This window comes from Hoplias malabaricus, chromosome 8, assembly GCF_029633855.1.
Source record: "Hoplias malabaricus isolate fHopMal1 chromosome 8, fHopMal1.hap1, whole genome shotgun sequence".
Taxonomy (NCBI): domain Eukaryota; kingdom Metazoa; phylum Chordata; class Actinopteri; order Characiformes; family Erythrinidae; genus Hoplias; species Hoplias malabaricus.
Window position 1 is genome coordinate 13,581,573 of NC_089807.1, and position 21,683 is coordinate 13,603,255.

Below are 21,683 nucleotides of genomic sequence, written 5' to 3' on the forward strand. Positions count from 1 at the left end.
GGTTTCCTCCCAAAAGCACATGTTGGCAGGTGAATTGGCTACTCAAAAAAGTGTTAGTGAATGTGTGAGTGTGTGTGGCCCTGCGAAGGACTGGCACCTCCTCCAGGATGTGTCCTGACCTTGTGTCCAGTGATTCTGGCTAGGCTCCAGACCCACTGTGACCGTGAATTGGATAAGCGGTTACAGACAATGAATGAATATATTAATGGACTATAGGTACACACTGTACCTATAGTCCATAACTATAGTGTATGCTATAGTTATGGAGTCCATATTTTGCTCTGCATTTTTTTCTTATCTCCCTTTCAACCATCTCCCTTTCTACACCCAGTGAGCTACCACAGAGCAGATAATATTTGAATTGTGGATTCATTACAAACTGACGTGGTTGTGATGTATTAATGTGTGTTGAATGGATAAGTGTGGATCAGACATAGCAACTATTAGTGTTGTTAAACACGATGTTGTTAAACTCTCACTGACCGCTGACACACTACATTTCTGCTCCACCTTGTAGAAGTAAATTTAAAAAAGTAGGTCATGTGTTGCTGCACAGATCTAATCTTTCTCTAATCCTTCATCATTGGTCACAGGACACTACCTAAATGATGCTGTTGGGTGGAAGTTTTTGTTTGTTGACTATTCCGAGGTGAAGTATTTAAAAACTACAAATTCATTCATTCATTCATTATCATTTATAATCATTGGGCGCAAGGCAGGAATACACCCTGGAGGGGGCGCCACGGGGAGAACACACCAACTCCTCACAGACAGTCACCAGGAGCAGGAGTCTAACCCACAACCTCCAGGCCCCTGGAGCTGTGTGATTGCAACACTACCTGCTGCGCCATCGTGCCGCCCTGATCTCCAAAGATTTTATTCTAAAATGATCTTTTCCATGTAAGGTGTCAAAAGATTTTAGAAGACATATTAAATTTACATAAACCACAAATCTGAGCAAAGTGTCGATATTTTCTAAACAGTTACTTGTGATTTGACAAAAGCCATGTTGTTTTCCAACAAACCTTTTCATGTTTTATTCCATTTCAGTGGATGTTTTTGCATAGCATACATTTTTAAGCTACTACATACTCTAGCCAAGCTGAACATAAACCAAATAAAGTGGTAAAATGGACACCAGCTCCTAATGTAAACATTGGATCCACATTCTGGATTAGGAAATGCGTTTTCTGAAGCCACAGTGAAATAAACACACTAGAGGGGTAGGTTCCTCTGAAACATCAATGCCATTGAAATGTATTTGGTCTAATTGTGCAAAAGGGACAAGGAACTACACAAGGAAAATATCCTATCTGTTTTTAATTAAGTGTTAAATTGCACAGTTCAAACATATCTGAAAAATTTACTTGTAACATATCAAATCTTTAATAATAATATTACATTTTTTTAAATAAGATTCTGGGTTTTTTCAATTTATTTATTTATGTTTTGTGCCTAGGTGTGTTTCATTTATCGTTCAAAGACAAGCACCAATTCACAGTGCGGTGTGTGTGGAAACATGTCCACCGGGACTGCCAGAGTTGGTCTAAAGGCCTCTCCAGTGAGCTTCTGCCAGTTTGTATTCCCACAAAGCTCCCTAAAGTTCCTCATTGCCTCTCCCTCTGGTTTGCAGGATATGTACACAAGTCTTCGTATGCTGGAATGGTTGCGCAGGGCCGAAATCACTCTATAATGAAGGCCTGCCCTGGAAGGGTTAACAATGGCCATGAGCCCTTCCGCAGAACCCAAGGTGGGCATCAGTTTGGGAAGAACGACCTCTGCTTTTCCTGCGACAAACTCACAGTTCTGAATACCATTTAATGCTGAATTATATTTTGCATCCTCCACAGCCTGCTCAATGAGTTCAATACCAATAACCTTCTTCACGTTCTTGGATAATGAGATGCCAATAGCTCCTGTGCCACAGCATACATCCAAGAGTGTGCCCTTTTCACAGGCCTTGTTCAACTCTGCTAAAGTGTTATATAAGGTCTCTGCTGCACTCCTGTTCACCTGAAAGAAGGAATCAGCAGAGATTCTAAACTTGTAGCCAAGTATCTTCTCATAGATATGAGGTTTTCCATGCAGAAGCTTGTATGGAGAATCTTCATGACTGCACCTTGTCATTGTACTTTCCTGGAAATAAAGAGAGTCCAGCTCACAAACTGCCCCAGGACCTTTGGTGAAGTACTCCACTAGAGCATCTGTATGGACATTTATCTCCTCAGTAGTCAAGTTTTGTGGATGAAAGTACACTATGGCCATGGTGCTGCCGATAGAGTTTGTTCTCACTGTAATTTCTCTCCAGTGTCCACCGTCATGGAATAAAATGCACGGCTTCAGTGGTGAGGCACGTATAAAATCTTCATAACATCTTCCAACCAATTTGTGTTTAGATGGCATGTTAAGAAGATGGTCGCCATGCACACAGACAATGTTTCCACCTTTGCCAGTGCCAATATAAAATCCTACAGTCTTTGGGTTTCCATCTACTCCTCTGTTCACAGAGAAGGTAGATTTATTGCGGTAGCCATCCCTTACTGGTGAAGGAACTATGGGCAGTAAAGGGAAAGGGAGCTCTCCTTTATTGCATACAAAAGTTGAATCCTGTGCCAACTCTTGTGTCATGTGAAGTAAGAGTTTGTACTGTTGCTCCTGTTTCCATTTGAGCTGCTCCTCATAGCTCAGTCTCCAGAGAGGTGTCACAACATCAGCTAATCTTTCCTCCCAGGAGGTAGCCTCCCATCCTGGAGGCCTGGGTTGCCTTACTCTTCTTTTCTTTCCAGTACTGACAGCTGAAAATGAACTGTGACTAACACCACAGTAAACAAATGCTCCAGCACGAGGGAACAATGCTGCAATTTTTTTACTCACGTACATTTTAAAGATTATGTTGCGATTTCTGAGCACAAAAAAAATCTAATAATTATCATTTAATTGGAGAGAGTCTCCTGCTGATATTGAAACTCTTTTCGGCTTAATGTAGGACAGGTAAAGTAGTCCAGCGAGTACTTTCCGTACATTCCGTTCCGTGCGCGTTTCTATTAGACAGCCTTGATGACTGAGATATGCTTCAGCATTGCTGAACCCACTGATGCAGTGGATAAAATTATCCAGTTGTTTTTTTTTTTGTCCACAGATAGACTCGAGTGTTTCCGACTATGGTTGTGTGTCGATCACAAAAGAATCAATTGCTCGATTAAACCTATTTAAGAACCGAGAGTCGACTCCAAAGCCAGGCGATACCACACGGTGACGTTGAAGAAGTTTTTTTTTTTTTTTCATTTTATATATATATATTTTTTGATTGTTGATGAGACAATGGGGATGTAAATAATAACATGGTAGATAATCAAAGAGTTTTAATGGGGGGTTTGGAGATAATTGCATTAAATGTCTTAATGTCATCATGTGATTTGGAAATAAAGGTGTATATTATATTTGGAGGGGCCAGGAGGAGCCACCCCTATTTGCTCAAAGGATAGAAAATCTTGGATTTTCAGTTTCTGAGCGAGCCATCTCAGATAAACACACATTTGTTCAACAGCCAAGAATAATTGTGCCTGCCTAATCTGGTGTACTGAGTTTTGTTATTTAGAATTAAATTTAGAATAAGGATTGCTATGGATTTGCCACAATAATATGTAACGTATATTTTTCCACAATCTACACTTATTTTGTTAATTATTCATTTACCCATATCACACCTTTGAACAATCGGCTCTTCTGGGGTCAGCTGAGAAACACTTGCACCACTGATTTTTATAGTCTAGCCATGAAAGCCTATATGTTAGTGTATGCACGCTATCAGTTAAACATCTCAGAAAGTGCTAAAACATTTAGCTACCCAGCTGGGTTTCACAAGGAACACTGTGTAGTTCATCCCATATAAAAGGATGTAGACCAGGCCTGGTTAGCTGATTTGGTTGATTAGTTTACGTAGCCCTCCACATTTTCTTTCTAAAGCCAAAAACGATTAATAGAGTACAATTTCTAAGGAAATCTTGTATATGTCTTGGGTTGGGCAGTCGTTGTGTGGAATCGACTCATAAGAATTGACTCTTAATTTAGAATCAGGACCAGAGTCGGCTCTAACGTCTTTGGTTCAGAGCGTGACGCAGTATTTTCGCTCCCAGTGTTGTTTTTATAGTGGGGCGCGTCATTAGGCGGCGCCTCGGAGCGAGAGGAGCTTCGCTGTGGAGATGGACTCGAACAAGGACGAGGCTGATCGTTGTATCGACATCGCTGTCTCCGCTCTGAGACAGAACCAGCCGCAGAAAGCCGCCAGGTTCCTGTACAAAGCGCAGAAGCTCTTCCCCACCGAGAAAGCGAGGCGTACGGCAGTCTGTTCTTATTAAACTCACAGCAGGCCTCGGAATAGCAGCTAGCATTAGACTAGCCTTCTCTGGCAGATAACGTTTAACACACAGCTAACGTCTGTCTCTGTGCGCACGGACCTTGTCCTTCATCTTGGATTTTTCTCGTTATTCTCTGTTCTCGGTGTTTGTGTTTTATGACAGGATCCCAGCTAAACTGGAGAGTAGTTAACAGTGAGACTAGCATCAGGAAGCTAAAGCCTTAATAGGACAATTCACATGTAAAAGACTATAAACTAAAGCACACCTTCAGATAGTCCTCATACTCTTACTTAATGCTTTACATGTCGGTAACAAAACACAGTTACATATTTGTCAAACGTATTCTGTACAATAATTCCGTATAATTGCCAATTATAATGGCACGTGTCACAAATATTTATTTACACTGCTTAAACAACCCCTCCAGTGAAAAGTTAAATGTCAGTGTGGGTTTTTTGTTTACCGTTCTGCTTTGACAGAACGGTGTTCTAAATACAATCATCAATGGGCAAATTCAGAACGGGTTTCTTATCTCATAAACCTAAAGAACCAAGCCCATCATCCTGTGGGACAGGGTTTTCTCTGTAAGCTAGGGTGGTGCAGCCAGGTGGTGGAGGGAGGAGACAGGATAATTGCACATTAATAAATCTGTGAGTACTGAAAGAACGCAGTGTTAGAGATAAATCTTAGCCACTAATTGGGTGGAAATACATAGACATATAACATTTTATATCATTTAATCTGAGGATATGGTAATGATTTGGCAGAATACAGCAAACATTTCATTTGATATTAAATAAGTAGTAGAAAGTGTAGTGTAGAAAATGGTTAAAATAAGTTTGTAACATGCAGGTCAGCTGAGTGCTTCTTTACTGAAACCATATATAACTTATATTTGTTTGTAATGAGAATAATGTGTACATGAATAACTGAAAGCTATATAATTGTTCTGGGAGCTGTTTGCAACTCTACTGCAGTCAGTCTAACCACCAACAATATCTTGCATAGTTTCAGAAATTGAGTAGGGATCCTCCTTAATAGCCAGGCAATCAAGTAAAGCTGCTATTCTGGTAATAATGTTTATAATATCATAAGAAATTGTTTGAATTTGAAACATGATTGTCTGCTTACATAGTTCTTCATTTTATAAACACTTTTAACCTAGACTTATTTTGTGTATGGAAGATTCTTAGTGGCTGAGACCCTTTTGCCTCACAGAATTTATTCTTTTAGGTTTATTAGAATCTATAGCTCAGAATGGAGTGGCACATGGCAGTGATCATAACTGTGGGGAGGAAGACAGCGATGGATTAAGGCACAGGACTAACATTACCGGAGATCAGACATCAGGGGAAAGTGCTGCAGATGGAGCCAAGTCATACACGTCAGATCAGTTAGATGCTGTCAAAAGGTGGATTTGTATTTTAATGTTTAGTTGTTTTTGGTTCAGATTTTACAAGTATGTTTGTATTCAGTATTTAACCATGATTATCAATATTATTTTAAACTAATTCTTTTGACATTTAATCAGCAAATTCTTCATTGTTTAACTATATAGATTTTTTTGCTTTATCTTGTAATATGTCTTTCATGTAGGATAAAAAAGTGCAAAGACTATTATGAGATACTTGGAGTAAGCAAAGATGCCTCAGAGGATGATCTGAAAAAAGCTTACAGAAAACTGGCTTTGAAATTTCATCCAGATAAAAATCATGCCCCTGGTGCTACAGAAGCATTTAAAGGTATGAATTAAGTTTGTTTAAAATGTATGTACCTTTTAATTGTCTTGAAATTCCACACAGCTATTCACATATTAAAGCTAATTATGTTGCTTTTACTTTATATTTTGGTTGTAGCTATAGGAAATGCATATGCAATTCTTAGCAACACTGAGAAAAGGAAGCAGTATGATCTTTATGGTGAAGAGAAAGTCCACCAATCACGCAATAGTCATTCTCATCGCGGCTTTGAAGCAGATATTTCTCCCGAGGACCTCTTCAACATGTTTTTTGGAGGAGGATTTCCATCTAGTAAGTAGAAAAGGCCACACATCCTCGTTATTGAAGTCAGGTGTTTCATTCAGCCTCATTGCCACAAATGTATGTATTTAATCATTTAGACATTTCTTTACAAAAATTTGCTTTTCTAATCGACTCAATTGATTGTGGTGCTATAATAAGATGGCATGGCTCTAATAAGTCAGTTCAAGAATTTTCTTCCCTCGTAGATAATCCACAATGAAATGTGAGTGGTATTGAAACGTGAAAGTGTTAAGGAACCACAGCAACTGAGGTACACAGTGTGTAAAAGTCGCCAATGCTCTACTGACTCAATAAATGCAGATTAATGAACATCCTTTTCCATTAACATTAGCACAAAAACTTTGTGTCAGGAGCTTAATGGCATGGGTTTCCATCGCCAAGCAGCATCATGCAAGCCTTAAGATAATCCTTTATTAGTCCTATAGTGAGGCAATTCAGTGTTACAGCAGCAAAGGGACAGTACAGTAATAAAAAGAGGTAACACAGAAAAACTTAATATAAACATAAATAATGGAATATAAAAGAAAATATTATTTAAAAAAATCAAAATATCAAAAGCTCTGAAGAATGTTTACAACTAATGAACATGACTTTTACATTGAAATATTGCACATTAGTAGATAAATATTGCACATTATATTGTAGAATATCACATTATTGTATTAAGTATTGCTCATTGTATGTATCATCTAAATAAATGTGTGTATTTCAGTGTAAGTAAAGTGTCAGTGTAGACAGATGAGTGGTTTACTGGGAGTAGTGCTAGTTGTAAAGTCTAACAGCAGCAGGAAGGAACGACCTGCGATAGTGTTTCTTCATACACTTGGGGTGGAGCAGCCTGAACTGAAGGAACTGCCCAGTGTTGTCAGAGTCTTGTGATGGGGCGAGAGTCACTCTCCAGTATGGATGTTAACTTGCTTAACATCCTCCTTTCTCCCACCACAAGCACTAGGTCTAGGGGACTTCCCAGGACAACGCAGGCCTTCCGAATGAGTTACATCACCAAGTGCAATGCATGTGTCGAATGGGGTGGTGTAAAGGACATAGCGAATAAACTCCAGAGCAGTAGTATTGATAAAACACACTTCCCTATCTGGCAATCAGATGTATGATGTTTTGGTGAATGCTAGGAGAACATCACCTGTCTGACTGCATTTTGCCAGTTGTAATGTTTGATGGAAAAGGGATAGTATTGTAGCACTAGTTGCTGTTAATTTGGTCGAGGAGTGTGTCTTTGTGACAGTGTTTTGCAGAGGGACAGTTTTCTGGCACTGCTCCTGGTGATGGCCAGGGGAACACATTCTTATTATCCACTGACTGTGTCTAGTGACTTGCAGACTCTACTTCTGTGTTGTCTTGGTGGTCTATTTCTAGCTACTGGTCTGCTAATAGTTCTACTATTTACAATGAATGTCAATCTTGAGACCAGTTTTAACCTTGTGTCTCAGTGCTGCTTAATGGCCTCTATGAACTCGTTTTATTTTATATATATATTTTTTGTGAGCTGTATTAATAATAATAATAATGTAATAATAAAATTGTGTGGAAGAACATCTAAAATGAAGATTTCATTAGTGTTTAACCTCACAAATGTTGTTCTAAATAGAGACCGTCCAATATCTGTCCCCAAAAGAGTGGAAGGTTTTTAAAGTTGCAACCATATGATCAACTCCATATTAACACCTATGGATTTACAATGAGATGTCTTTAAAAGCTCTCATTGTCCAAAGAGCAAACTTTAAGTTCAAATACCATAAGTTCAGTATTAATCAGTGATTCTCGCTTCTGGTCCTGGTGGGTCTCTGCCCTGAATATTTTAAAGATTCTTCTGCTCCCAACACGCCTGATGCAACGGATGCTGATTATTGAGCCCTTCTGCTGTTGATGTGGGTGTGATGGACTGAAACTGTAACATGCTGTAACATGCAGGCAGTGGCTCAACAGGACCAGGATTGAGAACCAATGGTGTAAACCAATAAGGTTTTACACTGTTAATGTGTTTGTACATTTAAGCAAATCTTTAGTATTTTGAAAGTAATAGCTTTATTTGCATAATTTCTTTGTAATTCTAGGTAATGTCCATGTCTACAGTAATGGCAGGATGGGATTTGGGCATAACCACAGGCATGAACGCAGAGAACAGCAGAGAGATGTAACTGGAAACCTTTTTTAAATTTTAAAGCATGCTATCAAATGTCTGATTTATATTTCCAAACCATTAATATTGATACGAGGCATTTTATTAATAACATGTTTTGGTTCTTCTTTTTTCTGGCATCTGTGTTAAGTCTATTACATTTCAGGAATTTATGAACAGATTGCATGTTTTACAGTGTTTGATTTTCTAATCAGTTTATTACATTTGCCTGTGTTTTCTTGTTTATGAACTAGGGAAGCCTAGCTTTGTTCGTTCAGCTGATGCCCATCCTCATCCTCATCATAGTTTCAGCCCTCAGCCAAATGATGGTGTCTAGCCCTCCATACAGTCTTAGCCACAGGCCGTAAGTTTGCCCCAATTTGCTTGTTGTATTAACTTATTTACTTATTTATTTATTTATTTAAGTTATTTGTCCTTAGTTAGGATTGTTATTTAATTTTGGATGGATTAACAATGATACAATTCTTTAACAAATATCAAAAATTTGTTAGTGACTTTTATTGTGATGCATTACAGATCTTCAGGCCACACAAACAGGCGACAAACTGCTACTCTGAAGGTGCCTTATTATGTGGGTGACCACTTTTCAGAGGAATATAGTGGAAAAAATCTAAAGAATATTGAACAGAGTGTGGAGGAGGACTACATTTCAAATCTTAGAAACAATTGCTGGAAAGAGAAACAACAGAGTAAGTCAATAAATTCGTACATACTTTTTAAAATATTTATGTATTTTGCAGTCTTGGTGCATATTCTGTGTAGTAGTTTGTGTCCACTGTGCCATATGATCTTGAGGGAAAACAAAAGGTAAATGGCTGTATATTTGGAATCGATGAAAGCTCTTACTCTCCTCTCTTAACCAGTGCTGTGCAGTGTACCCCCCAAGTGGACATCTGCATAGTGATACTGAGGTTAGAGTTGTTACAGTGTCACGGTTTCGTGGTTAATCAGTGTCTACACGTCACTGACGTTATGTCATTGTGGTTTTCAAAATAACAAATGAAATGTATTTTCATGTATAAAAGGCTTAACCATTTTTTTAACCATTTAAGTTACTTACACCAGTGATTGACCAATTACCCTGCATTTTTGTGTACTGTGACTCAACAGAGTGTAGGCTGGACTTCGTAATCATACTAGTGCAACCTACGTATATCCATTTAAAAAAATTTCAGCTCAGTAATCCACAACTGCTGTAAACACTAATTAGTAAAATCTGCTGCCACATCAACTAAGCTATGTTTATGGAAAGTAAGATTTTTTTCACGTTAATCTTCTGAGCATTCATATTGTAGGAAATTTTACAAAAGATTTTAATGTTTTTAAGTTTACTTAATGTGTTTATGTAATTCTAGTTAATGTATAAGAGTAATTTTTAGATTTCTTAGAAAAAAAAAAAATTTGCTTCCAAAATTGATCACTACATTTAATGGGCAATTAATACTGTGATATTCTTATATTGTTATCATACTTTGTAAATTTCAAATTGTAACGTCCTGAGGTGTATGAATGTTGTAGCACTGTTTTTCCTAGTGTCTTTAGCTAACTAAAATTGCAGAGAAGCAAGTATATTCAAATAATTATGCAGTTTATTTTAGATTTTCTTGGCAATCTAAACTTGTTTTTTCCTTGCAGAGGAAGGGTTGTTGTACCGCGCACGTTATTTTGGAGACTCAGACCTGTACCAAAGGGCGCAGAAAATGGGTACACCCAGTTGTTCAAAGCTTTCAGACATTCAAGTACTTTTACATGGACACTGAAGAGAAAAAAAAAGTAAGTTATTAGGACATTTACTTTAAATCTAGAACCAGATTAACAAATTATTATTTTTTTTTCTAAATTATGTATTTAAGAAAACATTAACTTAATACATCTAAAGATATTTTAAACAATTATTTCTATTTTGATTGTTTTATCTGACATTTTGTCTTGTTTCTATACATTTAGGTCCTGTGAATGTCTGTTTTTAAAGGTGACCAAGTACAGAAATATTCTTGTTAGGTTTTCACTGAAAATCTAGTGGGAATTTCAGTGGGAAGGAAAGCAAAATTAATCTCTATCCATGTGACTGTGGGCTTGCTTCTTTCCTCTGCCTCATGGTGTTGGCAAAGTTGCACATTAGTGGTGTAATCACCTGAGATTTGAAAAACACATCTTAAAAACTTGCTCATTTGAAAATAATTGGTGATACATTTTGGATTTAAACCATATATTAAAAGCTGTATGAATGGTAAGCTATGCTGCTAGCTTAATGCTTCTTTTCAGTAAGCCTGTGCACCCCGAATCCACTCCGAGCAATTATTAGAACCCTATATTTTGGGTATCTGAGCCACTAAAGATTTTTAGTATTTCTTTGGGCCTGTATTTTGACTGCAAGAACTTGGTGATCTTAAATGAAGTTGTTGCCATTCCTTATTTAATGAATTATCCACTGTAGATTTGCTCGTTGGATTTTTTTTTTTAATATGCATTTGAGATTAATGAAGAGATTTTGATCTGTATTTATTAAAAATTAAATCAACTTAGATTTGACTCGCATCATTATTAAGGTTTTTGTTTATTGTTGATAAGTTATAATATTTTATATAAAGTAAATAGGCCAGTAAATATTTGGGCTTTAAAGTTGTGCTTTCTATTTAACATAGGGGTGATGATGACCCCTGAACAGGGCTAATGATGCAGTGGGTGGTTTGGGTACTCATGTGATGGGCTAATTGAGCAACCATAGTTGTTAAGTGTAACTGGTTACTGATTAAATTATAAACAGCAACCTTAGGGTTTAGGTGTAGGATTTAAACAACAGAAGTTTTGTGGCTGCAGGTAGGAAGAGAGTGTGGTCGGCCCTTTGTGAAGCTCTAATGGATTGGCATATGACATTTTACATCTTATCCTGTGTATAATTATAGTGGATATATTCAGAGGACAATATTTAACACAATTTAAAATCATCTGTATATACAGTACTAGATGCCTGGTATTTCAGTTTTGCATCATTAAGGTTTTAATACACTGAAATTAAAAGTCAAATTAGATATGCTCGAGTTCAAAGAACCTTTAATGGCACTTGGATCAGTTACATTCATGGAAAAATATATTTTATTTCTTGGCAAATTACATTTGTAAACTTCATCAAACAAATGGGAACATGTAAACATTTTGTGTAAGTGTTCAAACATAAGTAAGTTACTTTGGTATTCATATATATATATATATATATATAAAGTAGCTGCCTCTAGTCTTTTATGCATAGCATTGTTTTCCCTGAGTAAGCTTAGTTGCATATCAAAAAGGTGTATGGTAAAACCCATACATGAAAATAATGAGTCATTTTCTTAAATAAGAAATTAAGGAATTTGCAAAGAAGTCCCCAGGAGACAGTTTGTATCTTCTGGTGTCCTCTACAATCAGCAGCTTTGGGTCATAATTCTTCTATATACGCTTCACTGGAGCTATAAAGCTTCTTTTTGACTGCTGTGAAGCCTGTGCTCAATCTTAAAGAATTACTAAGCCTCCGTGTGACCTTAGGCCACAATCCTCCAAGATCTGGACGCAACAAAAATGTGAGATGAAACGTAGGCACAGTGTATGGGTCTACAGATAACTGTCCGATGCTTTGGAAGTTCTTGCCATTCTCAACACACAAGTCAATAAGTGCTCCTTTCAGACCGCAGGGTTCTTCAGCTGCCAGGTGGAGGAGCTCTTGTCCAATGTGCTCAACCAGTTGATCAGGAACAATGAGCCTGGACCATCCCACAGCTCTGGCACTGGCCTCAGCAAGAATTTCAGAGAGATTATCTACAATTTCAGCACATAGCGCCTCCTCAAAGGGGTCTTCGGTCAGAATCTCTGAGAAATATCCTGAAAGAGAGGAGGAGGTGATGTTTTATTCTGCATCTTAATTATTTGGTGAGGTTAGTTTCAAAAGTAACTTCTAAAACTCATTTTAGAAAACTCAGTTAAGACTTGAAACTTCAAAGTTATGATCAATACCACTTTATTACAATAACTTTTAAAAAGCTCATTTATATTCATATGGAACACCCCTTTTCAAAAGACACATTAAACACAGATTCAAACATACCTGAGTCTCTCTTCTCAGAGCTCACACTCGGTTTGGTGTCATCAGCGTGGTTAAAATCCATTAGTTTCTGGACCATTTTCCCCCATGAGGGACGCTTTAAAACGGCAGATTCTGGTGTCGAGCAGCTCATGGTAAACGAACCTGTACTGTGCCAAAGTGGACCTGAATCTCACCGTCCAGTCCTGGAGGCGGAATGGGTTTCCAGCAGGTCAAACTCATTTATACTTTAGCGGGGTGTCCTGCCCCCTCACACTTCTGAGCCAATCAGATTTCAGCGCACGTTTCCAACGTTCCATCCCGCCGGGAGACTGTTCGGGGCCATTGAATAGTTTTAACTGAAACTCCAAACTTCAGTGGGGGTTAACTATTCTGAATGTTTATTGTACCATAAATCTCACGCCCGTTTCACGTGGAGAACACGCAGGATTTTGCGTAGTTCCAACATAATGACCTTAATGTTATTAACATTACATTGGAGAAAAAAAATGAGGACCCTTCCCGAAAATAACACACATTTGTTTTGCTGGTGTGGTGCAGTGGTGAGATTATGTTATTTCCATTGCGTTAATCAGAATGTGCTGAAGACTTACCTGAATGAGTTGGGGATTTATCACATGCTGACTGTATTCATTCACGTCTCAAAACTCTACTGATTCCTTTCCTTACATATTAATCAAGCATAATGACTCCTGCTTTTGAAAGCTTGGGTTATAGTCCTTTTTTAAAAAAGGTAAACGGTGATAATTTTCTTTATAAAAAGATGGCACGTTAAAAAATTAATTGTTTTATTGATTTTAACAGGCAAAAAATATGAAAATTGTGCAGTAATATTTGCACAGATTTGCAGAATTTTAAGGGTAATAAAACTTACAAATATTATACCATACGTTTTTGGAAGGAAACTCGTCACTTTTAGCAACTTTACCAAATAAACTTTATTTGTCCATATCAAGGATAAGACCCGTGGTAATAAAACAATGAAACCGGAAATAAGTGAAAACATGTTTTGAGTAAAATACTAAATATAGCCTGTAAATATAACCAGTAAAAATACCAGCTGTGTATTAGGCTACTAAAAAAAAATAATAAAATAAAATAAAAAAAAAACAGCATGATTATGGGAACCTCCTCACACTTCTAACACAGAGACATTGTAGTGCGCAGGCATGCAAAAGTTGTAGGGCCTTGGGAAGTGTGTGTGTGTGTGTGTGTGAGAGACAGAGAGAGTGTGAATGGTCTCTGGACCTTTAATCCCCACCCAGCCCCCATCACCAAAACACACGCAGCCTGTGGTAACGCTAAAAACAACACGTCCTTCCTGCAAATGGTGAACATTCAGTTCTCACAGTCTGAACGTACACATGCTTGAATTCAATATGAAAAATTCCAACTACCAATGGTTATAGAAAAAGCAGCAAAACCACGACAACAAATACACACAGGAACACGACTTTAAAATACTGTAGTCTATTCAATAAATCATTGAATTAATATATGTAAACCAATTTACGCTCCCTCAAATATACTGAGTGTTTTTAATTTGTCGATATTCTTTTCAGACCTACAAGATACGCCTGGCCTTTAGTCTTAGATTCCGATAATTTAATAAAGACATTTGTGTGACGTTTGACGTGTTAAAATCATCAGTCCAGGCCAGCGAATCCGAACAAGCAAACATTTGCACATCTAACGACTGGAGGGGTTCACACTCGACAAAAGACGCGATGATGGCTTACAAACAGCACGACTGTATATTGAGAGCCGGTGATTTGTTTTTGTTTTGTTTCTCACTGGTTTAGACCGCGGTTTGTGTCCCATTCGGCTGGGCTTTAGAGATTCACACACAAACACGTTTCTTTAGCTTTCTATCCACTGCTGCTCTCCAAGGCAATGTCCACAAGATCAGAAAGGGTCCATCGCACTATTGGGATTGGATTATCAGTGCGACCTACGTCAGGAAACGTTTACCCGTGTCCTCAGAAGCGCATGATTCCAGTTCAGACGCAAGAGTAGGCCTACATCCAGCATTATTCTCCAGTAAGTCTATTAATTGGCTATTAGTTTTCCTTAAAACCGGAATACGATTCTCCTCTGTATTCCGATTCGAGTATCAACCAATCCTTGGGTCGTTTAGAGCAAAGCTCGTTCTGAAATGGGGTGTTTTGAAATAAAGAGCTGGATGGGAAAAGCAGCATTTGAAAACACACCAAACGTAACAGTTGATATAAATGAACAAACTAATAAATATTAAAAAATAAGAAAACGACCTTCTGTAAAACAAGCAAATATTTATATAAATAATCACATTAATGAGGGATGTACTTATTTTGCAATAAAATTATATATTCAGATTAATCCATGGCTACATTAGGACACTATAGTTCTACAACTGCAGATTCCATCTGTATTCATATCAAATATGCAGCCAACAGCATCCTCTAAGCAGTGTCCCATGACCAATAATGAGGGGCAGAGGACGACAGATGAGCAACTGTCACTGAATTTACAATTCTAAGGTGAAACCACAATGGTGTGTCTAATAGAGTGGGAAGTGATGGCGCATAGTGTTTAAAAACTCCAGCATCACTGCTCTGTTTAATGCACTCATACTAGTGAAACACACACTAACACACAACCACCACGTCAGTGTCTCTGCAGCGCTGACAATGACCCACCACCCGAATCATACTTGCTAATACAGTGGTCCATTGGATGGCCTGACTATTAAAGAACAAGGTGAAAAGGGCGTGAAAAAGGATACCGAGCAACATATGGATTGTGTGTCTACAAGTGCACCTGTGTGGTAAGTGGAGCTGAGAGAATGGACAATAAGAGGACTTTTTTTAGTAATTTAAACTTCCTTAAGAAATATTACAATGATTTAATTTAAAGTTTATTTCTAAAAGAGTCCTTTTAATATTTCTCAATCAAATTACTGCCCATAGCACTAAGGTAATTCCAAAAGAACTATCTTTATGTAAGCTAAATAAGTTGGACACAGGTTATGTATCAATGATTGCCAAAAAAAAAACAAAAAAAAAAAAACACTACCTCACGTCCAGACAATGCAGAAGTTGCTCAATTTAAATGGACAAAACACTGGCAAAATGGTGAAACATGGATGGGTTTGACAGTGCAACTGCATAATGTACATTATGAATTTCAATTTATAAATTCCAGGATTCTAAAAAGGGAGCAGAGCTATAAGAACGATTAATTTCAAAATAGTTTAGCCCATCATTTACTCTTTAAGGAGAAAACAATGTCACACAATGTCAGAAAACAATGTTTTTTTATAACATTATTTGATGTTTCCTAAATTCTTTCCAGTTCACTGATAATGTGGCAGTATCTCATCCATTACTGAGTATAGAATATCCAAGAGCTTATCCAACTTCATTTGTGATTAAAAAAAAGCTTTGCAGACTCAGCAACAGCCTCTTACTCTAAATTCCTTTGATGCAGGCTTAGACAAGTCAGAGTGGAAGGATATTTGTACGTTTATTTATTTATTCATTGACTTATCTTTGAGCTGCATTATGCTTGTAATCTGTATTGAGCCACTGTATATAAGACGATTAGCTAATCTACAATAACAATGAGTAATAGCTTCCCCTGGTACTGTACTTTTCTAGCCTGTGTATTGCAAGATTTTGTCCAAAACATATGCTGTCAAACAGTTCCCTCAAGGCTTCTTGTCTCCTATATCAGCACTTTTCTCTAGAGTGCAGTCTCTGTGGAGAACTACAGTGCTTAGGGCACCTTCTGGACCAGATCCATGTGTTTGCCACTCTACAAATCCACAGTTGCTGGACACTCAGAAGTGTTCATTCATTCATTCATTCATTCATCCATTATCTGTAACTTCTTATCCAGTTCAGGATCGCGGTGGGTCCAGAGCCTACATGGAATTATTGGGCGCAAGGCAGGAATACACCCTGGAGGTGGCACCAGTCCTTCACAGGGCAACACAGACACACACACACACACACACACACACACACACACACACACACATCCACTCACACCTACGGACCCTTTGGAGTCACCAACCCACCTACCTGAGGGCACCTGGAGGAAACCCACGCAGACATGGGGAGAACACACCAACTCCTCACAGACAGTCCCTGGAGCGGGAATCGAACCCACAACCTCCAGGTCCCTGGAGCTGTGTGACTGTGACACTACCTGCTGCACCACCATGCTGCCCCAGAAGTGTTCACTATTTAACTATATTTCCTCAAGTACCTGTATTTAAGTACACTTTTTGCTAATTTGTAAGAGATATGTTTTTCATAGCTTAAAAACTTACCTTAGTAATTAATATATTTCTGACTCTACATTTTAGACATTAACATTTACAAACTTCATTTCCAGAAATGTGGGGACATTTTGTAAAATGCAATAAATCAAAAATGTTTCATATTTATTTTAATTCTCTTGAACTTTAGCTTCAGCTGCCTAACAGTATGTGGTTGCCATTGCCTGATTTTTCTCTTGAGTGTGCCATAGTAGACAGATCTGGACTCCAGGCAGATGAGTCAAACACACACAATCTGTGTCTATAAATCCATTTTGTTGTAGCATGTACAGAATGAGGACTTGCATTTTCTTGCCATATATTTAGGAAAAGCCATTGTATTGACAGCAGCATATGTCTCTCTAAAACCCAGTGTTTGTCTCCATATCAATGGAAACCTCTCACATGTGCAAGTCACCCATGCCGTGGTCGCTGATACACCTCCCATACCATAAAAGATGTTGGCTTTTGAACCCATCGGTGACTAAAGTCTGAAAGGTCCCTTTTGTCATTAGCACAGAAAAGCACAGCATTCATTTTTCACAAGAACAAGCTTAAACATGGCCCCCTCTGAAAACAACTCATGATCTTTTGGATCATCTGAGATGAGCTTTGGCTCAGAGAACTGTTTGTGGTTCTACATGAAATTGATTTATGGCTTTCTCTTTGCATAATAGAGTTTCATTTTGCAGTGGCGGATTCTGTTAAGTGACAACCATACAGCAATTTCTGAAATACTCCCAAGCCCTGGCTTTATCACTGTAGCATGACAGTTTTGTATGCAGTGCCATCTGGGGCCTTAAACGCCCTCTTTTTATACTTTCAAATTCACCTTTTCATAGTGTAATACACAAACACTTTATAGACATTTTACTATGATTTTGCCCATCCCAACTCTTCTGCAGTGTCAAATACTAAATGTGTGTGTGTGTGTGTGTGTGTGTGTGTGTGTTTACAAATCACAATCGAGTTGTTCAATAAAAACTTGGGAACACTTTTCTTCATGAATGTATTTGTTAAATAAATGTAAAAGAGAAGTAAATATATCACAGATTCTAGTTTTAATTGCATTTTACAAAATGTCCCTGGTAAGTTTTGCAGTTACTGTATCATTTTTGTGTTTATTTCATTACAATTTGTGTAATTCATTAGAATTTGTCAGATTATGTCACATAATCTGAATTGCTGTGGGATTGGTTGGATTTTTGGCGATTCTTTTAAATTTTAGACCAAGACTTCATCAAGAAGAGTACAATTAACAAAGTGCATTTTTAACTTGCATTAGTGATGCAGCAATAAACTGTGTTCACAAACAGTCACTGATGTGTTTCTGAGCCCATGCAATGATTTTCAGTACTGAATCGAGACTGTTCAGTCTCCTGAGGGCCTGAAAATCACAGCCAGACAACACAGGTTTTGGACCTTGTTCCTTGCATGTAAAGGTTTCCCTGAATTCTCAGAATCTTTTAAACTAACGTTAGCTTGTATTTTTACTTTACAGTTTCAAAACTATTGATATGTTCCACTGACATGTAATTGCAGAAATATAGCCTCTATCACTGCTACTCTGGGCTCAGTACTGCAGCAATGGGTCAATGTACACAGAATATAAAAAGTTAAGATGTGATAAGAGGAGGAAATGACATTTAACATTTTCACTGCCTTATACTCCTTTTCCACAAGTTACCACAGTCCCCCTAGGTCTTAGTGAAATGTCTGTTGCATGCTTTGGTCAAAGTAATGCCCCGTTTCAGCCCCTGTTCCTTTAAATGAGAATGAGCTTTCACAGAGGTCACACACAGTGCAAAACAGCTGCATGAAGGCACACACAAGCTCTTCTCCTCCTCCACACTTATTTTAATTTGTTCTACCTGTTTTCTCATTACTCCTTATTATGTTTTTATTCTGTTTTCTAATGTCTCTGCTCTGATCATGTCTGCTTTAACACAGTTTAACCATGCCTTTGCATGTTGGTCCAGCACTCTGATTAAAGATGCATAGAGGGGGAGGCAGTATGACTCGAAAGTGTCTCCATCCTATGTAAGACCAACACACAATCATAACTACTTGTTTATCCTTTGTTCACTGATTAGGTAACTATATAATGACAGGGTGGTCTTGTTTAACAGTTTGTGGGTTGGTAGGCTCCAGATCCCCAGATCAATGTGTGCATGCTCTGAAAACAGTTGGTTTTCTATAACACTTCCCCTCTGGCATATTGCTAATAGCTACTCCAAGAGATATTTCAACTATAGCTAGCTACATGTAATATAGGAAAGGTTTTGGTATGTTTATTCAGTTAGAAACAGGTGATGGCACTTTTAAACTGCAAGGACCCTACATGGACCATTTTGGCTTGGCTCTGCTCTTTTGTGTTTTCATTAGGCAAATTTGGTACCTAGATTGGCTCCTTGGATTGGTGGCCAACAAAAGACTCCAGCATGAACCGGACGTGCAACAACAAAAAACAGTCCAAAAGAAAAACCCCAAAACAACACGTGAACACACAATGAGTAAACCACATCTAACGTAACCATAGTGGTTTTCAAAGCCAGCGATTGCTGTTAGAGACAAGGTTTCACAATGTCACAGGCAACATTTAGCTCTGGCGCTGTGGATGCGGAAAAGCGTGTTGAGCCGTGCCGAAGCCATGCACTGAAAAAGCACCTTAAATGACTTCAAATTTACTTTTCAAAAGATAATCCTTTCTAGAGTTTTTGTGAAGGGATTGTTCCACATTTGACTCAGGTATAATTATTTAAATGAATTACTACTTACAGAGCCGATTATTTAGTTAACTACAATTTCAGAGAGATTTACCCTACATTACCTAGCTAATGTGGTACTCTGGAAAACCACCAAAAAACTAGCAGGCTTTTTCACAGATTTCTAGACCATAGACCGTCCACTGCTGACCTACAAACCTGGATGAATATGAAACAGGATTTGGCAATGTGATTTGTGCTGGCAGTGTGTTCAATGGCCAAAATAAATTTATGAGCAATACCATTTCAGCTTTCATCTTAAAATTGGCATTGAAAATATGAGCCCTCTGTGGGTGGAGAAGTGTGAAGTAGCCTAATAAATTAGCATTTTTCAGCGTAATACTCTGCACATACACATGTTCTAACTCTCTCTGAGGACAAAAATTCTAAGGTGAGATCTTTAGGCTAATTGATTAAGTCATTTTTACAGATGAATCAGGAAGTTGCCCGTTCCCAATTTGATTTATAATGTAAAGTTATTTATATATTTCTCATAAATACAAAGTGCAATCAAATAATAACTAATAAAAAGACATGGAAATGGAAATGAATAGTTATATATTTTAGCTAAAGCTTTAAATATTTACAGATTTTACACTGAACTCCTACAATGAAAATTTTTATTTTCAAAATATTTTTTCCCTTTATCCCCGGTGCTGATTACAACAATGTGAACAGTGAAAAATTTGCCAGTACATATGAATAGCGGCAATGAATCCATCCTAAAAATAAATGACTGAGGACCAACAGGTCTTTCTGACTATTAATTCTTTCATTGTCTGTAACCGCTTATCCAGTTCAGAGTCTGGAGCCTACCTGGAATCACTGTGCACAAGGCAGGAACCCTGGGGAGGGGGGGGGGTCCTAGTCCTTCTCAGGGTGACACACACTCACACATTTACACCTAGGGACACTTTTGAGTTGCCACCTACCGTGTGTTTTTGACTGCGGAGCACTCAGAAGAAACCCACGCTGACACAGGGAAAACACACCAAACTCCCTATAGACAGTCACCTGGCATGGGGCTTGAACCCACAACCCCAGACCTATGGAGTCAAAATAGGGTCAAAAAGATTTTGAGTTTGTAAAACAATACTGACAAATGTAATGGACTTTGTAACTGTGTTTGAGCAACTACATACACGTAAAACTAAAATCCACAAATGTATTGGAATGCACAAATTTAAAACAACAACAATAACTTAAAATCACAAATGCGTAAAAAAAAAAAAAAGATTTGCATTTGTAAGTCAAATGCCATGAATGTGTGAATCAGTACCTTCTCAAACGGCTTAAAATGTGCAAGAGCAGACCTTTTTAAGGTTCCAAATGTGACAGTGGGAGTTTTTGAATGAGATGGAAAAACCCCACATTCGCCTTCTCTGCTGCGTGTGTGAATCTTTTTTTGCAGTTGCGGATTTAAGACCCGGTTTTGACGGCCAATTGATGGACCAATCATATCGCAAGGTTTGTTTAACCAATCAGAACACTGATTTGTTGCTGCTTTTCCAACTAAATAACTCCGGTTCTTGAACCGGTTCTGTTCCTGATTCTTGGAACCTTGGTTCTTTCCAGTAAACCGCCGCGTTTCTAGACGTTTAGAGGGGACTCAGCAATACGTCATGAGCAGGGGACGCTGGGACCGAGTTCAGAAGTGTCCTGCTGACCTCGTGAACAGCGAAGAAACGTAAGAAAGAGCTCAGAGCTTCAAAGCGTTATCGCCCAGTGGAGCTTCACAGGGTCATTTACAACGTTTCATATAAATAAATAATAGGAAAAAACAGGAACACGTCCTGTTGTTATGTGTCTCTGGTGCAGTTAGGCGCGATGCCATTCACGTTGGTCAGAGCCTCGGCTCTTGGTTACGTTTCTGTCCGTAGAAACGCGGCGGTTCACTGGAAAGAACCAAGGTTCCAAGAATCGGGAACAGAACCGGTTCAAGAACCAGAGTTCATTTTGTGGAAAAGCGCTATGGCTGA

The 21,683-nt window shown here is 38.1% G+C and overlaps 3 protein-coding genes across 4 annotated transcripts; 1 reads left to right on the forward strand and 2 right to left on the reverse strand.

Moving 5' to 3' along the window:
• Positions 1 to 1,101: 1,101 nt before the first annotated feature.
• Positions 1,102 to 3,166, reverse strand: trmt2b (tRNA methyltransferase 2 homolog B). Its single transcript, XM_066679708.1, has one exon. It carries the CDS (start codon positions 2,878 to 2,880, stop codon positions 1,471 to 1,473), a length of 1,410 nt encoding a protein of 469 aa, XP_066535805.1. The 5' UTR covers positions 2,881 to 3,166; the 3' UTR covers positions 1,102 to 1,470.
• Positions 3,167 to 4,157: 991 nt separating this feature from the next.
• Positions 4,158 to 11,064, forward strand: dnajb12a (DnaJ heat shock protein family (Hsp40) member B12a). Its single transcript, XM_066679721.1, has 9 exons — positions 4,158 to 4,335; positions 5,592 to 5,769; positions 5,955 to 6,100; positions 6,215 to 6,388; positions 8,473 to 8,552; positions 8,792 to 8,901; positions 9,075 to 9,247; positions 10,194 to 10,331; positions 10,506 to 11,064. Exons 1-8 carry the CDS (start codon positions 4,203 to 4,205, stop codon positions 10,316 to 10,318), a joined length of 1,119 nt encoding a protein of 372 aa, XP_066535818.1. The 5' UTR covers positions 4,158 to 4,202; the 3' UTR covers positions 10,319 to 10,331; positions 10,506 to 11,064.
• Positions 11,065 to 11,692: 628 nt separating this feature from the next.
• Positions 11,693 to 21,096, reverse strand: LOC136706077 (DNA damage-inducible transcript 4 protein-like). Of its 2 annotated transcripts, XR_010804109.1 has the most exons (3): positions 20,984 to 21,096; positions 20,637 to 20,750; positions 12,308 to 12,416 (listed from the first exon to the last, which is right to left on the reverse strand). XR_010804109.1 is itself a non-coding variant. In XM_066679997.1 (2 exons), exons 1-2 carry the CDS (start codon positions 12,767 to 12,769, stop codon positions 11,977 to 11,979), a joined length of 570 nt encoding a protein of 189 aa, XP_066536094.1. In that variant the 5' UTR covers positions 12,770 to 12,818; the 3' UTR covers positions 11,693 to 11,976. The 2 variants fall into 2 exon arrangements, 1 of the variants encoding a protein (XP_066536094.1); XM_066679997.1 differs by lacking the exons at positions 20,637 to 20,750; positions 20,984 to 21,096 and adding an exon at positions 12,640 to 12,818 and having other exon boundaries at positions 11,693 to 12,416.
• Positions 21,097 to 21,683: the final 587 nt, after the last annotated feature.

Excerpts from the sequence above, each read along its gene's own strand:
- trmt2b (XM_066679708.1), bottom strand. The coding sequence starts at position 2,880 with ATGTACGTGAGTAAAAAAATTGCAGCATTGTTCCCTCGTGCTGGAGCA.
- dnajb12a (XM_066679721.1), top strand. The coding sequence starts at position 4,203 with ATGGACTCGAACAAGGACGAGGCTGATCGTTGTATCGACATCGCTGTC. Across the intron at positions 5,770-5,954 it reads CAGTTAGATGCTGTCAAAAG|GATAAAAAAGTGCAAAGACT; the intron begins GTGGATTTGTAT and ends TCTTTCATGTAG. Across the intron at positions 8,902-9,074 it reads TACAGTCTTAGCCACAGGCC|ATCTTCAGGCCACACAAACA; the intron begins GTAAGTTTGCCC and ends GATGCATTACAG.
- LOC136706077 (XM_066679997.1), bottom strand. The coding sequence starts at position 12,769 with ATGAGCTGCTCGACACCAGAATCTGCCGTTTTAAAGCGTCCCTCATGG. Across the intron at positions 12,417-12,639 it reads CTCTGAGAAGAGAGACTCAG|GATATTTCTCAGAGATTCTG; the intron begins GTATGTTTGAAT and ends CCTCTCTTTCAG.